This window comes from Macrotis lagotis, chromosome 1, assembly GCF_037893015.1.
Source record: "Macrotis lagotis isolate mMagLag1 chromosome 1, bilby.v1.9.chrom.fasta, whole genome shotgun sequence".
NCBI lineage: Eukaryota > Metazoa > Chordata > Mammalia > Peramelemorphia > Peramelidae > Macrotis > Macrotis lagotis.
In genome coordinates, this window is record NC_133658.1 from 344,634,573 (window position 1) to 344,649,926 (window position 15,354).

General features: G+C 40.4%; 1 protein-coding gene across 4 annotated transcripts in view; it reads right to left on the reverse strand.

Moving 5' to 3' along the window:
- Positions 1-15,354, reverse strand: part of NOL4L (nucleolar protein 4 like) — a 210,037-nt gene that overhangs the window by 129,401 nt on the left and 65,282 nt on the right. For all 4 annotated transcript variants that reach the window (XM_074211872.1, XM_074211874.1, XM_074211873.1 and 1 more), the window contains one exon: positions 13,004-13,115. In XM_074211872.1, the coding sequence (XP_074067973.1) occupies positions 13,004-13,115 (112 nt within the window). The remainder of the gene's footprint in view (positions 1-13,003; positions 13,116-15,354) is intronic.

The following is a 15,354-nucleotide window of genomic DNA, read 5'->3' on the forward strand; positions in this document are numbered from 1 at the left end:
CATGGGCAATAATACACTTTTTTCTTAACCATCATTGGAGTTAGTACTGTGCTATCATCCCCGTTTAACAAAAGAGAAAACTGAGGCTTAGAGAAGAAAGTGGTTTGCTCATGACAACATGGCTCATGTTGAAGTGTTACAAATGAAACTTGGTTTTCATCCTGGGCTAAACTGGGGCCATTTTAAACTTGTTCATACAAAAAACATTTATTGTTTGCTCTGTAGAGAGCCTATACTCAGAGAAAAGACACAAAGACAAATAATAAGTCACATTTCTATGGTGCATTTATATTTTAAAAATGTTTGCCTCACAACAGCTCCCAGGTGAAAAGTATTAGTCCCATTTTACAACTAAAGAGATTGAAATTTAGAGAAATGAAATGACTTCTTTAAAGTCACATAACTGTTAAGTGATGGACTCAGGATTTAAATTCAGATCTTCTGACCTCAAGTTCAACTCTCTTCTATGGAAACAGCACTTACCTTTTCCAATTCAATTAAACAAACATTTATTACATGACTACCATGTGCTAGACACTGTGCAAATTACTAGGGAAATAATAAGAGGCAAAAGACAGCCTTACCACCAAGGACCTTACAATATAATGGAGTAAACAACATGCAAACAAATATATACAAATGAGTCATATACAAGATAAATAGAAAATAGTCAAGAGGGGAAAAGCATTAGATTTGGTGTTAAGGAGTGCTTCCTGTAGAAGGTGGGATTTTAGTTTGGACTTAAAGGAGGCCAGGGAAGTCAGTAATTGGAGCAGAGGAGGTAGAGTGTTCAAGGAATTGAGGATAGCCAGGAACTATCTTTTTCATAAATGGAGTCTTCTTGTTCATGGAAGAGACAGGAGACCAGTGTCCTATACTGAAGATTATGTCACAGAGTAGGGTTGAGAAGACTGGAAGGTTGGAGGGAGCTAGATTTTAATGGCTTTCATTGCAAAATAGACTATTTTGTATTTGCTCCTGGAGGCAACAGGGAGTTGTTGGAGTTTATTGACTAGGGAGGTGACATGATCAGACTTGCATTTTAGAAAAATCACCTTAGTGGCTGAATGGAGGATGGATTGATGTGTGAGGAGTGGAGACTTGAGGCAGGCAGACCCACCAGCTGGTTTTGGCAATAATCCAAACATGAGGCAATTAAGCATCTTCGCCAGAGTAGTGGCTATGTCAGAGGAGAGAAGTGGGCCTATTCAAGAGATATTGCAAAGGTTAAATCGAGAGGCTTTGGTAACACATTGTATATAAGGGGTGAGAGATAATGAGGCAAGCCTGAGGAACTGGGAGAATAGTCTGAATAAGTCAATCCCTGACTTCAAGGTATTTATAATCTTGCATGGGAGTTATGGTTTTTCACAAACATGCAATAACTACAAAATAAGTGTAAGGCAGAAAGGGCTATAACAGCATTAGAATTCCTGGAAGAAGTAACATTTGAGCTAGTACCTGAAGGATGAATGAGGAAGATTTCAATAGCCAAAGATTGGGAGGGAAGTCATTCTAAGGACAAATAAAGGTATAGAGGTAGAAAAACAAGAAGCAGGGGGTGGGTGGGCAGGGGGGATTGAAGAGTCTAGTTTGGCTGGTGCATAGGGTACATAAAGGGGTATAGCACCAGATAGGAGATGATAAGGTAGAAAGAACACTAGACTCTGGAGAATCGGGTCCATGGGCACCTAATTGAGCCTCAATTTTCTTTATATAAAATGGGGATCTTGTGAAGAAAATGTTTTATCAATGTCAAAATGCTACAGAATGAGTTGTTGTTATTCTAAGAGTGGCAGGGTAGGAAGCTGGCAGGAAGTCTTGAATGTCAGCTCTGGGTCTTGGGGTACTATTTAGTGGGTGATGAGAAGCCACTGAAGGGTTGTGAACAGCCCTGGAGCTATTATAGTCTCTTTCTTGGTCAGGTGTGGTTGTCGAGGAAAAGTTATGAGTCAAGGATAAGTACAAGGTTAGCTGGCCATGGATCAATTAGAACAGAATTATCAAATATAATGAAACACATCCCATGTGCTCAGTAGGAGAAGGTAGAGTACTGGACTCTCCTTTGGATTTTAGCTTCATCTTCTCACTTCCAACAGGTTTGAGGTCTGCCACCTTATCAGTTCCTACCCCCCTTCTCTCTCAACAGTAGGAAAGAAATACCATTCACATTCCAATAACCCCCTCACATTCAGAACTAGGCTGAGACTAATGAAAGAAGCAGACTTTAGTAAAAAAAACAAACAAACAAAAAAAAAAACCTTCTGGACCAGGAGTCAAGAGATGAGGGCAAAATTAAAGGAAGCATGACATAGTAAAATAGAATTTAACTCAGACCTCTGTTCAAATTCTACTTCTGGAATTTTACTAGCTGGGTAACCTCAAATAGGTCATTTAACTTCTTAGCCTCAGTTTCCTCATCTTTGAAATTAGAATGATAAGGCTATTAAAAGATTCAAATGAGATAATGTACATAAAACCTTTGCAAACTTTAAAGTGCTATTTAAAAGTCAGTTATGATTAGCAAGCTGTTTGATCAAGCCACTTCACCTCAGTCCAATGAAAAGAGCTCTCAGTTTGGAGACAGAAGACATGGATTTGAATTCCATGCTTGTATGACCCTGGGCAAGTTATTGAGTCTTCTCAGGACTTTAGTATCCTCATTTGCAAAGTAAGGGAGGTGAACTGGAGGCCACTTTAGTGCCCTTCCAGCTCTCAATCTATGATCCTGTGACCAATCTGAGCCTCAGTTTCCCTACCTACAAAATAAGGACAATATCATCTTCCTCTTCGTAACTACCTGTATCATATAGTGGTTGTGAGGATCATATGAAATAGTATCTATAAGATCTATTTATAAATTATAAACCACAATGTTCATTTCTCATTATTAGGTGCAAGAATGTCTAAAAGTAAACATTATCCTCCCCATCAGTAAGGTTAAAAATTTGAGTTGTTCTTGACTTCTCTCTTCTACCACAAGTTACTGGATTTCACCTCTTCTGTCTTACTGTCCAAAGATACTCAAAAGTGAAAAAATAACTGATACCCTTATTTGGGCTACTAGCAACAGTTGCTGCCTACCTGATTCTAACTTCTAGTTTCAATACAAAAGACTGATTGCTCCCATCAAGCTAAGGGCTTTTCAGAAGAAGAAGGGCCTTTTTTAAACCCTGAACTAAGTAATCCATAAGTCTATCCTGAAGTGAATAGCTTCAACACTTCACATGGACCTGTTATTTCCCCACTATGGAAACACCCTCCATAGACACATTTCATAGCCCCTTAGTGACTAAGAAGATGAGCTGAGAATTGCTATGGTCAAAAAAATGTATCATCTCATTAACCTTTCCACACTTGGCTTCAAACAAAAGACACAAAGACTGTCCCTAGATCCAGGCAAAAAGTTTTTCCCATTTTTAAAGACATGATACAGTTAGTACTGTATTGACATAGTCTGTAGTTCTGGAAGGCTATGTCAGTGTTATACCTATGGAAGTCTCCTCTGCAGCAACAGCATTATAGATTTGTCTTAGATACTTTCCCAAATTCTTTTAATTATACTACCAGGCATATGGTTGCCTTTTGAGGGATAAAGGATGGTGGGGAGAGACAGAATTAGTTTGGTCCTTAGATTAGTCCTAGATTCTGACATTGGTTGCCTATACAATATATTCTTCCATATTCCATTCTTCCATATTTTGCGTCAAGTCCCCATCCTTTGACTTCCAATATCCTGGCAATCTCTGATATGGTCAATCTCAGCAGACCAGAGACAGCTGGGTTTGGGTTCTAAAGTTAGTATCTGAGGATCCAGCCCTTGCTGACATGACAGAGTCATCACTGCCCAAGCTTTTCTGAATTTTCTATTCCTCAGACTACAGACAGCTCACACTCTAGCCTAGTATATAAGATTTACTTCCCCAGGAGCAAACCCAATTCAGAGGAACAAAAATACAGACACTAAGGAAGCCACCAAGGAAACACAAGGCTCCCCCCAGAGTGGTTCCGCTCAGACAGGCAGGGATCTGACATGACTAATTTTCCTTTCTATCAGTACACTCAGTTCTGCAGCTACCAAAAAAGGGTCAATTTAGCCCAGAAGTAGTGAGTCTCATTGCTTTTATCTCTTCTGACCAAAGATAGAATGAAGAGTGGAAGAGAGGTTGGTGCCCTCCTTAGGCTATTGGCAGCAGCTGCTGCCTCCCTGATTTCATCACATCTAGATTTGATATAAAAGAATGCCTACTCCCTTTCTAAGGGTCTTCCAGAACAGGCATGTCACACATGTGAAGTACAGAACCAGATAAAAATGTAATTAGGAAAATTTAACAAAATAAATAAAAGTAGAATAGAAAAAGATATGTTAATATGCAGTTTTCTAAGTTAATATGTGGCCTATAAGAACTCTTTTCAATGGTTTTGTGTTCTCCATTTTAATTTGAATTTGATACCACTGTGTCACAAGAACAAAGGTCTCATTAAGCCTGAACTAAGTAAATAGTACAGAATTCACTCCAGAAGCTAAAGAATTAGAGAGAAATGTCCTAAGTCCCAAAATAGGTGTATTGCATCAAAACTTTAAATGTTCTCACCAAGGGTGTCATTCACAAGAAAAAGATGACTGTACTTTTAGATAATGTTACCCAGTGGAAAAAGTTGCCTTATTAGATAATAAGGAGTGTGATCCTGAATGATCCAACAAATTCTTAGTGAGAAAGCAAAGAGCTTCTGGAGACATATTTTGGTATCTCTCTGCCAAACAAGATAGAAATCAACTCAAGGGCTGGATGTGTTTACAGAACCTCACAGACAATCAATGGTATAGAAGCTTCCCTCGAACCTAGCCAAGCTAAACCTACTCCATCACCAAAAATCAGAAAGTATTAATGAATCAATGAAAACTTGACCACAGTACTTCCTGCTTAATCCCCAGGCCTAGTGGCAACTTTTGTGGGGGGAAAAGAGAACATCTAAATGCTTTCTAAGGGTCCCCTTCTAGCACTGATATGGTATGATTTTATATTTATTTTAAGGATCAGTGACTTCATCTATGGGGGATATACAAATCTCTTCCAAGTATTTGCAGATAATTTTCATGAATTGCTAGGGTTAAAAAATTTATGATCTATTGATCAGCATTTTGGTGACAAATCTGTAACAACATTATCATCATTACCACCACCATCACCATCATTAATAATAGCTAACATTTATATAGAATTTATTATGTGTCAGATACTATGCTAAATATTTTACAATTATTATTTCACTTGATCCTCACAAAAACCCTGAGTAGGTGATATTATCATCCCCATTTCACAGATGAGAAAACTTAGGCAAACAGAGGTTAAGTAACTTGCCCAGGATTACATAGCTAATAAGTGTCTGAGGCTGGATTTGAACTCAGATCCTCCTGTCTCCAGATCAGTCCTTTATTTACTGGCTGCCCCAACAAGCACAGATTAATAAAGAACATTTCATCCACCTATACAATCATTTCTATTTAGGTTCACTGAAAATGATAAGAACAAAATAATACTATACAGTGGCTGAGAGAGGGGAGAACTAGTCTCAGTGCTAGGAAGACCTGAGTTTAAATTCTGTTTCCACCACTTGATGACTCTGACTCGTATTATATCATGTAACACAACTACTGCCTCAGACAACTCCAAGGTTATGAGCTGCAGAGCAGATGTCATATTGGTAGAGAGCATTTCCTCACAGATAATTTTGATACTATACTCATTGGCTTCTTTCAATGACCTGTGAGGGGGGATATTGCAGATATTATTCTTCCCATTGTTTCAGCTGAGGAAACTGAGGCACAGAGAGATTAAGTACTTGCCTAATGGCACACTGCTAGTAGTTACCTAGACTAGTTCAAGGATCAGAAACACATAGCTTGTATCCCACTGGCATAGCCCTTGAGAGTTCAGGGGTTAACTTTATACCACAAGTGATCAAGGAAGAATAAAATATAGTTTAAGTAAGGGAGGGTTCCTGGGACCAGAACCTCAGCAGAGGCCTAACTCCCCTCATCGCTTCTGGGGTCTAAGTCTACTTCTTTCATTGACCTAAATAGCCCTGGTAGTCATTGAGTATCTCACAGAGCACTGATTGTGGAGTTGGCTCCCTGGTATTTGTCACCCTGGCTTCCTGTTTTCTTGAGACCTTGTTTATGCTGCTTCACAGGGAATGGAGAATCAGGATGAAAGGCCTGGATTACCCATGGTTAGAAACAGGAGAGGAAAAGATAATTTTCACAAACCTAGGGAGGTAGGATTCGGGGGCTTCTTCTAAGGTAAGAGTGAACAATGTCCTTCCCCTAGTTTGAGGTAGAAACAGTCTTCCCTGCTACACCTCTCCAGACCCTCACTTCCCAACTGACCTTTCACCATACTTGCCCAGTGATGGATCAACTCAAAAAGCCAAACAAGCCCAGTTTAGCACCATCCTTTACCTCTCCAAGGGCAGTGGATGGAGGCCAAGGGAGATAGAACACTGGCAGTGAAGCAGCAATGAGAGAGAACATCAATCTCTAAGGTCCAGAGAGACTACAAAAAGTACAAATGTCAAGGTTATGCTGAGTGGTCAGAGGAACCAGGGCCTACAGAAGAATGCCTGCACCACCTATGTGCTACCAAGCATCTAGACCTGGCAGATGCCTTCTAGGCACATTGAGGGGATGTTATATTTAGAGACAATTCTTTTATCATGGGGGAGGGAGAAGGTGAGAAAGCAAAGCTGGGGGAGGGAGGAAGGGGGACAGAAAAAGAGAGAGACAGAGAAATTCTTTCATACCAGTGTTCCTACAGTATTGTCTCTGAATTCCTTCAAGTTAAGTTTTCACTGTCAATGTCCTTCTTAAAAATATGATTTGTGGGATAGAGAGGATTTAGGTATCAGCAATTGAACTGCAGATATTTCTAATACATTATGCCTTACTTTGGACCTAATGCTGTTTGAGTTGATTTTCTTAAACCAGATCTATGATTTCACTGGTATAAGAAATGTTCAGTGAAAAAAAACTTTTTTACCAATGCAGATCAGAATCTGATTTTCAACTGAGTCATAGAAATTGCTTGAGGTATTCAGAGGTTAGGAGACTTGCCTGGGTCATAAAGACAAAATGTATCAAACAGGACCTGAACCCAGTTCTCATTGACTCCCAAAACAGCTTGATATCCATTATAGCATGCTGCCTTAGGGTACCCCCAAAGTACAACGTATAGTTCCTCTTTAGAAATCAGTGAACCTGGGGGCAATTAGGTATTGCAGTGGATAGAGCAGCAGCCCTGGAGTTAGGAAGACTTGAGTTCAAATCCAGCCTCAGACACTTGATACTTAGCTATGTGGCTTTGGGCAAGTCATTTAAACCCATTACCCCACAAAAAAAAATGCAAAAAATTAAACCTGGAGTCAAGAGACAAGGCTTCAGGTTGTAGTATTTCTACATGCTGAGTATGTTATCTTAGGAAATGTTTTGCTTATCTAGGTCTAAGGTTTTTTAGTTAGGCTTTTTTTCAAGGCTATGGGGTTAAGTGGTTTGGCCAAGGCCACACAGCTAGGTGATTATTAAATATCTGAGGTCGGATTTGAACTCAGGTCCTCCTGACTCCAGGGCCAGTGCTCTATCTGCTGTGCCATCTAATTTCCCCTATCTAGGTCTAAGTTTACTAATTTGGCTAATAGGAATAATAATACTTCCTGAACCACCTCAGAGGACAGAGGTAAACTAAAGGTCTATAAGCCTGAGTTAGTATTTTTGTGAGGGTTTACAGAGTCATCTGCTTGGGGTTCTCCACCCTGCCTATCTCAATACAAAGGAAGATGGGGCTCTCTTTTGAACCTTTCATTTCCACACTGAATGTAGAGGTAAAAAAGCCTTCCTAATATAAGAAAGCTTAGTGTTAAGGTCCATTATTTGATTCTGCCTCATTTCTTGGGGTGTTGGCTTTGACAGGGAAAGCTCTGTTACCTGAGATAAAGAAATGAAGTTTATTCAAAGGGTGAGGACATGATGGGCACAAGAGGGAATTAATCCACCCTTTCTCCTGACAGGAGCATGCTGGACTGAGGTTTCTCTGCTGAACCCACAAGGTTTATTTATATTCCAGGGATTTCTCAGCTCTAGCTTCCTCCTCTCTTCTCTTTCCTCTTCTCCCTCCCTCCTTGCAGAAGGTGGGGGAAATGAGCCACTCACTGCATGATACCCCCTCCCTCCTCTCCATAAAGATCATTTGGAGAGGGAGTCAGCAGCCCCAGGAGACCTCTGGAGCCTTAATTGGGGAGTGGGAGGATGAGGACATCATCATGCTGACGATCTCCAGAGCCCTGGAGAGGTAGGGGGTGGGGGGGGAGGGGAACAGGAGCATCCTCCCTATGCCACCTCCTGCTAGGAAGCTTGGTTACTAGAAGGGAAACTGAAATGGAATGGAGCTGGCAAAGGGCAAGAGAGAGTAGCTGTGACAGACCCTGCCTCAAGGATCCCTGCCGTTGAAGTGGGAGGGAGATAGAGTAGTTTCCCCTTAGGATCCCTACCAGAGCAAAGTCTCCCAGCTGACGCCAACCTCTAGTAGCCCCTTTCCTCCCCCAGAACAGGCTCTGTGTCTGACATGGCCAGTTGCTGTGGAAATGATTAGGATGTGAAATGGAGGATGTCAACTCCAGGCAGGAATTAAGCAGTGGGAGAAGATACCCTCAGGGACTAAGACCCTGTTTTTGAAAAGACAATCTGGAAGAATAAAAGACTGTCTGGGCTAGAAGTTTCAAAAGGAAGGAAGATAAGTGGGGTGTGGTCAAAAGAACACTGGACCAAAATGGGTCCCAATGGTACTGATTATCACCCACACATACACTTGCTCACTTATTAACTAATGTGACCAAGGGCAAGTCACTTCCCTTTCCTGGGTCTCAGTTTCTCCATCTGCCAATGAAGGGGTTAAATTAGATAACAATCCTAACAATGGCTCACACATATATATATATAGCACTGTAAGATTTTCAAAGTGCTTTATTTACCATAACTCATTTGATCCTAACAACTCGGGGAGGTAGAACCTATTGTCTCACTTATTGCTTGGTTGGTTCTTGTCCTTTGTTATTGAAGACCAAAAAAATGACATCACTATGTTTAAGACAAACATATTATAAATGAAGAAACTGAGGCTAGGAGAGGTTGTTTTGTCCAAAATCAAACCTAACAAAAGAAATGCACAGGGTCTCTAAGGTCCCTTCCAATCAAGACAGCCTGGGTTCTTCTTTCTGCAAGCACTATAGTAGAGTAGAAAGAGCACTGGTGGTTAATTTAGGAGTCCTGGTTTTGAGTCACTTAGTATGTGACACTGAGCAAGTCAGTAACTTAACTTCTTTTTAGTCTCAGTTCCTCTGACTATCAAAATGATATAAATTCAACTTGAACCCTGCCTCCAGTAACTGTTGTAAGGAAAACACTTTGGAAATCTTAAAGCATTATGGGATGGGGGCAGCTAGGTGGTACAGTGGATAGAGTACTGATCCTGGAGTCAGGAGGACCTGAGTTCAAATCCAGCCTCAGACACTTAATAGTTACCTAGCTGTCTGACCTTGGGCAAGTCATTTAACCCCATTGCCTTGCAAAAACTAAAAATAAAATAAAATGAGTCTTGTTTATTTTTTTTACTTTTTTTTTTTAGGGTTTTTTGCAAGGCAAATGGGGTTAAGTGGCTTGCCCAAGGCCACACAGCTAGGTAATTATTATGTGTCTGAGACCAGATTTGAACACAGGTACTCCTGACTCCAAGGCTGGTGCTTTATCCACTATGCCACCTAGCCACCCCAAGTCTTGTTTATTAAAAAAAAAAGCATTATGGGAATATAAATGTTCATGGCTAGTAGTAGTAGTAGTATACAGATTCCAGCTCTGACATTCTGTTTTCTAAACTTCTTTCTGGCATTCTTAGGTCTCATCTTCCAGGGTCAAAATTCTATGCATCTCTCTCCCAATTCCCATAGAAATGCAAGACACAACTGACAAGATGTATATGCAAAACACTACTTTAGTTAGACCTAGTGGGGGTGGAGTAGACAGAAAGTCATCCATGTGGTGTTATGTCAATCAATGTCAATGCTTGGAGATGGCTAGGTATATTTCTCATCACAACTAGAGGGTCCCACTAAACCCATGCCAATGCATCCTGGATCCAAGTGTGGGGGTTTCACAATTTCCCCAGGGGATATCAGTTCCTTTTACAAGAGATTTATTTCGGTGCCTCACATGGCAAGAGCTGGTGGATATGCCTAATGGGAGGTAATGGCCTAACTGCTCTCAGGGGAAGAAGAGTCATTGGACATTGGTGACTGGGCTGGTGTCAGAAGTTCCTAATGTGCTGTTTCCCAAGGCCAACCAAAATGAAATGAAAACCCCACAGGTCTCCTTCATTTCAGTATAAGATTTTTATCTACAGTGGTAACAATATTCTTTGTGTCACTTACAGTAGAATCCACTTAATCAAATGGGCCATCCTTCACTCAGAGTCAGAGCTTAGACTTCAAGCAGGGGCAAAATTGCCCCTAACTCTAGCAACCTTCCCTGGGCTGGGTGCCAGCAAACAGATTTGGCACAGAGCATTTGGGAGAAGCTAAACCCTAGATGAATGGCCCACCTGGGCTCCATTCTCAGGGAGACTTCCTATATGCACCAGCTAAATTTATTGGCCTGTTTTACTGTGCCAAAGCCACCTGCAAGCATATGTGCCCCCAAGATTTAGTGGGGGTCTCTGGGGAGGTTTGGGAGGGAAATGGGGCTCAGGGACTGCCTGCAGCTCACTCAGAAGAAACAGGCTTGAATCTGTGAACATGAATGCTAAGAGGAACTGCACTTACCTTCTATCAGTGGAAGTGGCCTTGAACTATCCCATTTGTTTTTTTTTAAATAACAACAAATATTTATTTAGCAGTTTAAGAAGGCACACCACCAGTTCACCTCTGCCTATTGAAATCCTATGCATAGTTTAAATCTAGCTCAATGCTACCTCCTCCAGGAAGCCTTTCCTGAAAGTTTGTCTCAGAACTTTACAGATAAGGGAAGTGAAGAACACAGAGGTTAGAGGATCACAAAACCATAAAGTTAGAGTTAGAAGAGACCTCAGAGGTTGCCTAATCTAACCCCTTTATTTTAGAAGGGAAGAAATAGAGCCTAACAAAGATTAAGGGACTTGTGATAATATTTATAAAGGCATGAGCCTACCACACATTAGGCACTATAACAATCTTTATTCCCTTCCCTTCCCCTTGCCCAAGTTCATATAGAATAATTGATGGCATGGCTGGGATTTGAAACAGGGCTTTTAAGTATAATTCCAGTGTTTTTTTCCCTACTACACCATACCACCAGTGAGCTCTTCTTCTTGAATCTCTCAAAGACCAGTGCTTGTACTACTCTGATAGTCAAGTTACCCAGCAATTGTTAAGCATCAAGCTTATGCCAATGTTGGAGATACAAAGAAAGGCAAACAAAGATTCCTTGTTAAGGTCTTATCAAACTAGTCTTATGTCTTTTACCCATCATACCTTATTTTCATATTATAATTATCTCTGTGTATAGCTTATATTCCATTGGAAATAATAAGTTCCATGAGGGTAAAGACTTATCTAATTTAATCAGAATGTTTTCCCAATACTGCTTTGTTCCCAGAAGGCAATTAATAAATGTTAGTTGAGTTGAATTAAGCACCTACTATATTCAAAACACTGTGTTGGGGCAATTCAATGAATGAATGGTAAGGAAATGAAGTCATAGAGCTTTGATTACTCATTTAAGATAATCCAAATTCCTCAGTATACTACTCAAGGTCTTCCAGCAATATATCCTACTTTACCAGGCTTATCTTTCCCTTCATATACTTTATGTATTATCTTTTACCTTCCCCTGCTCTCCACCTCCAATATGCTCTCTTCTTTCCTTCCTCAATATCTAGAATGCCTTTTGCCCCCATCCAAATCTCTTCCCCTTTTCAGTCTATTAGCTAGATGGTGGTATTGAGTAAAGTACCAGTCCTGAAGTCAGGAGGACCTGATTTCAAATCCAGCTATATGACCTTGAGCAAGTCACTTAACCCTGACTGCCTTATATCCAGAGCTGTCTCTAATCATCCAGATTCATATCTAGCCTCTAGTCTCAGATGGGTCTGGTGTAGAAAGTGAGGCTGCTGATTCAGCATAGCACCCCCACACACTCATATCCAATTCTCATGTATATCATGACATCACCTCCCTGATGTTACCCTCTTCTTCCAGAACAAAGGGCAAATATCATCATTAACATCCTATTCACTGTCAAAGCCCAAATCAAAAAGCACCCCTTCCAGAAAGCCTTCTTAGACTCCCCAAGCCAAAAGCAGTCTTTCTCATTTGATTTAATAGCATGAATCATTTTTTACATTCAAATTTATACTTTATCTGTGCCTGTCTAGATTTTATAAACTCCATGATAGTTCTGTCTCAGTCTCATTTTATTTCCCTTACTGACCAACATAGAGATTTAAGAAGGTGCAGAATGAATGAATCTGAAGCCCTAAGAATCATAAAATCCTAGAACTAGAAAGGACCTCCGAAGTCAAACCCTTCAATATCTCCTAAACAGGAGCATTAGTCTAGACCCAAGATGATGTCTAAGATCTCTGCCAGGAGCTACAAGAGTTTTAGAGGACAGAAAGATCACTTACAGTCACTGTGCTCAAGAAAGGTTTCAGAGGTAGCATTTGGGATGAATGTTTGGTAAGTTTTCAAATGATCCCTGAGATAAAAGTGTAGCTCTCCCCAGCAGTGCCGTGGTTTCCCATTGGCCTCTGGGAATTGGGACAAGAGCTTAATCAGCATTTCTCTTCAGGGCTCTGCCAGTATTCATGGTTTTCCTTCTCAGATGATACAGCAGCAGCTCTAGAAATATATTGTCTGGGGATCCCTGCTCCAGCCCACCCTTCTGCCCCAGTCCTGACCCCGAATATCTGTCTTTGTTTACCTTTGGGCTCTAACCCATTGGAGTTAAAGTGCATCCGCTTTTGACATTCTGTGCAGCTCATCAGGAACCGGGTCACAGCCTCCCTTGGGAGAAAAGCGTAGGTTTCTGCAATCTAGGGAAAGAGACAGAAGTCTAATTATCTCTGGGCTCCTAATCTCTGGCTGCTTGGTAAAGTGATCAAGGAACACCCTGCCTCACTTCCAGGTGCTATGACTCTATTTCCCCACACAATCATACTTAGGCAATGAAAGAAACACTGGGATAGGAGTCAGGAGACCTGGGTTGGATTAGCGTTCACAGGATTGTGAGCCAGAAGGGAGCTTATAGATCATGTGTAACTTAACCTCCTCATGTTACGAAGAAACTGAAGCTCTCACAGCTCTTCGGAGAGGAAGGGACTCATCCAAAGTAGATAATAACAGAGACAAGATGCTCTTTCCAGTTAGGTGGTATAGGGGACAGTGCTGGGCCTGGAGATCCAACCTCAGAGCTTACTGTGTGACCCTGGGGAAGTTTTTTAACCTCTCTATACCTCAGTCTCCTCATCTATAAAATAGAGATAAACTAAGTCCCTATCTCCTTGGGTTGTAGTAGAGAAAAATGAGATAATATTTATAAGTGTTTTTAAAACTTTAAGACAACTTAAATGCTATCATCCTCCATCCTCACTACTATTATTATTGTTATTTCTAATATACCATGAGATTTCTCTGGCAGTTACTAGCTTTGTTGTCTTGGGCAAGTCACTTAACCTGGCTCTGAGCCTCACTTCATCTGAAAATAGCCATAACAACAGTTGCACCAGTTGCCTCACAGAATCAAGTGTGGGGAAATTACTACAAGCAAACGTCAGATATGATGTTCACATGAGACAAATGTGAGTAATATTTTACTCCATTTCTCATGAGAAAAGCGGGGATAAGTAAGAACAAGAAGCTAACTAGGACTAAGTGTCAAAGTAATGGATTCCTTAATTTCCAGGGACTGAAATCATTCAAGATATTTTCTGAGGATTAGTTCTTTCTGTCAGAAGAGGTGTGTATCCAAAAAGCAGGCCTATTTAATAAGGCTATTTCTTATTCTGGTAATCATTTATAGTCTTTTGTTACAGGTTCTGTTTTAGAGATAGAGCAAGTAAGCTGTAAGGAGAACTGATTCCCAAGATTACACAGTGAGCCAGCTAGTTCTAGAATCTTCTTTTAATTTCAAAAAAATAGCTTACTAATGGCTACTAAAGGTAGGAACTCGAAGACAACTAGTGAGTGGATTTCTCATCGAAACCAGTGGGTCCCTCCCATAAATAGGATTCAAGGGTCCAATGCAATTTTCTGTTCCCACCTTGGAAAGAATCAAAGAGATCAGAACAGAACCATGGAATATCATACCCATCAGGGACCTTAGAACATGGCATGTTGAACCTGGCATTATCCTCAAAATATAGATTTTATAATATATTTTAATTTATTCATTTAAGTTTATCTATACTTATTCTTTATATAATCAATCTTTTCCAAGTTTGTCTTTGATAGAGGCATTGGGTAGAGAGAGGGGGGATATGTGAGGAAAGAAGTTAAAGAAAAAAAGATAAAAGAAATAAAAAGAATAGAAGGGTCTCTCCATTCTCCCCAAATCCCTGCAAACATCTTTTTCCCCTATGATTTGCCCATTTTGATCTAAAAAATAAGGATTTTCTCTTTTGTATTTAGATAAAAATTAAAGAAAAGACAAAATAAATGTAATGCTTTTCCTCTCAGTGTCTAAGACAGCTAGGCCTAAAAGGTCATAAACTTAAAACTACACTAAAATTTTTGAGGACATCTTGGATTAAACCAAAAATCCTTTCCAAAAAGAATAGCACAGTTTTAAGAGAGAGTGATAGAGATCTGGATGTTCTCTCCAATCTCTTTAACTTAGTGTGACCTTGAACAAGTCACTTCTACTCTGGGCCCCAGTTTCTATAACTGTAAAAGGAGGAACTCAGAAAGATACCTCTAAAGGTCTTTTACAACTCTGACATTGTGTGCTCTAAGGTCCCATTCCAGGTCATATCATCTGTGTTCTATATTGTAAGATGCCTTCCAACTCTTACATTGTATTTTAAGGGTTTTTTTTAGGTTTTTGCAAGGCAAATGGGGTTAAGTGGCTTGCCCAAGGTCACACAGCTAGGTAATTATTAAGTGTCTGAGGCCAGATTTGAACTCAGGGACTCCTGACTCCAGGGCTGGTGCTCTATCCACTGCGCCACCTAGCCGCCCCTTAAGACTCTTTTCTACTATAGTTTTCTGTTTTCTATATTTTAAGGCCCCTTCCAGATCTGATAGTCTATACTTTAATGTTCCCATTGATAAGCT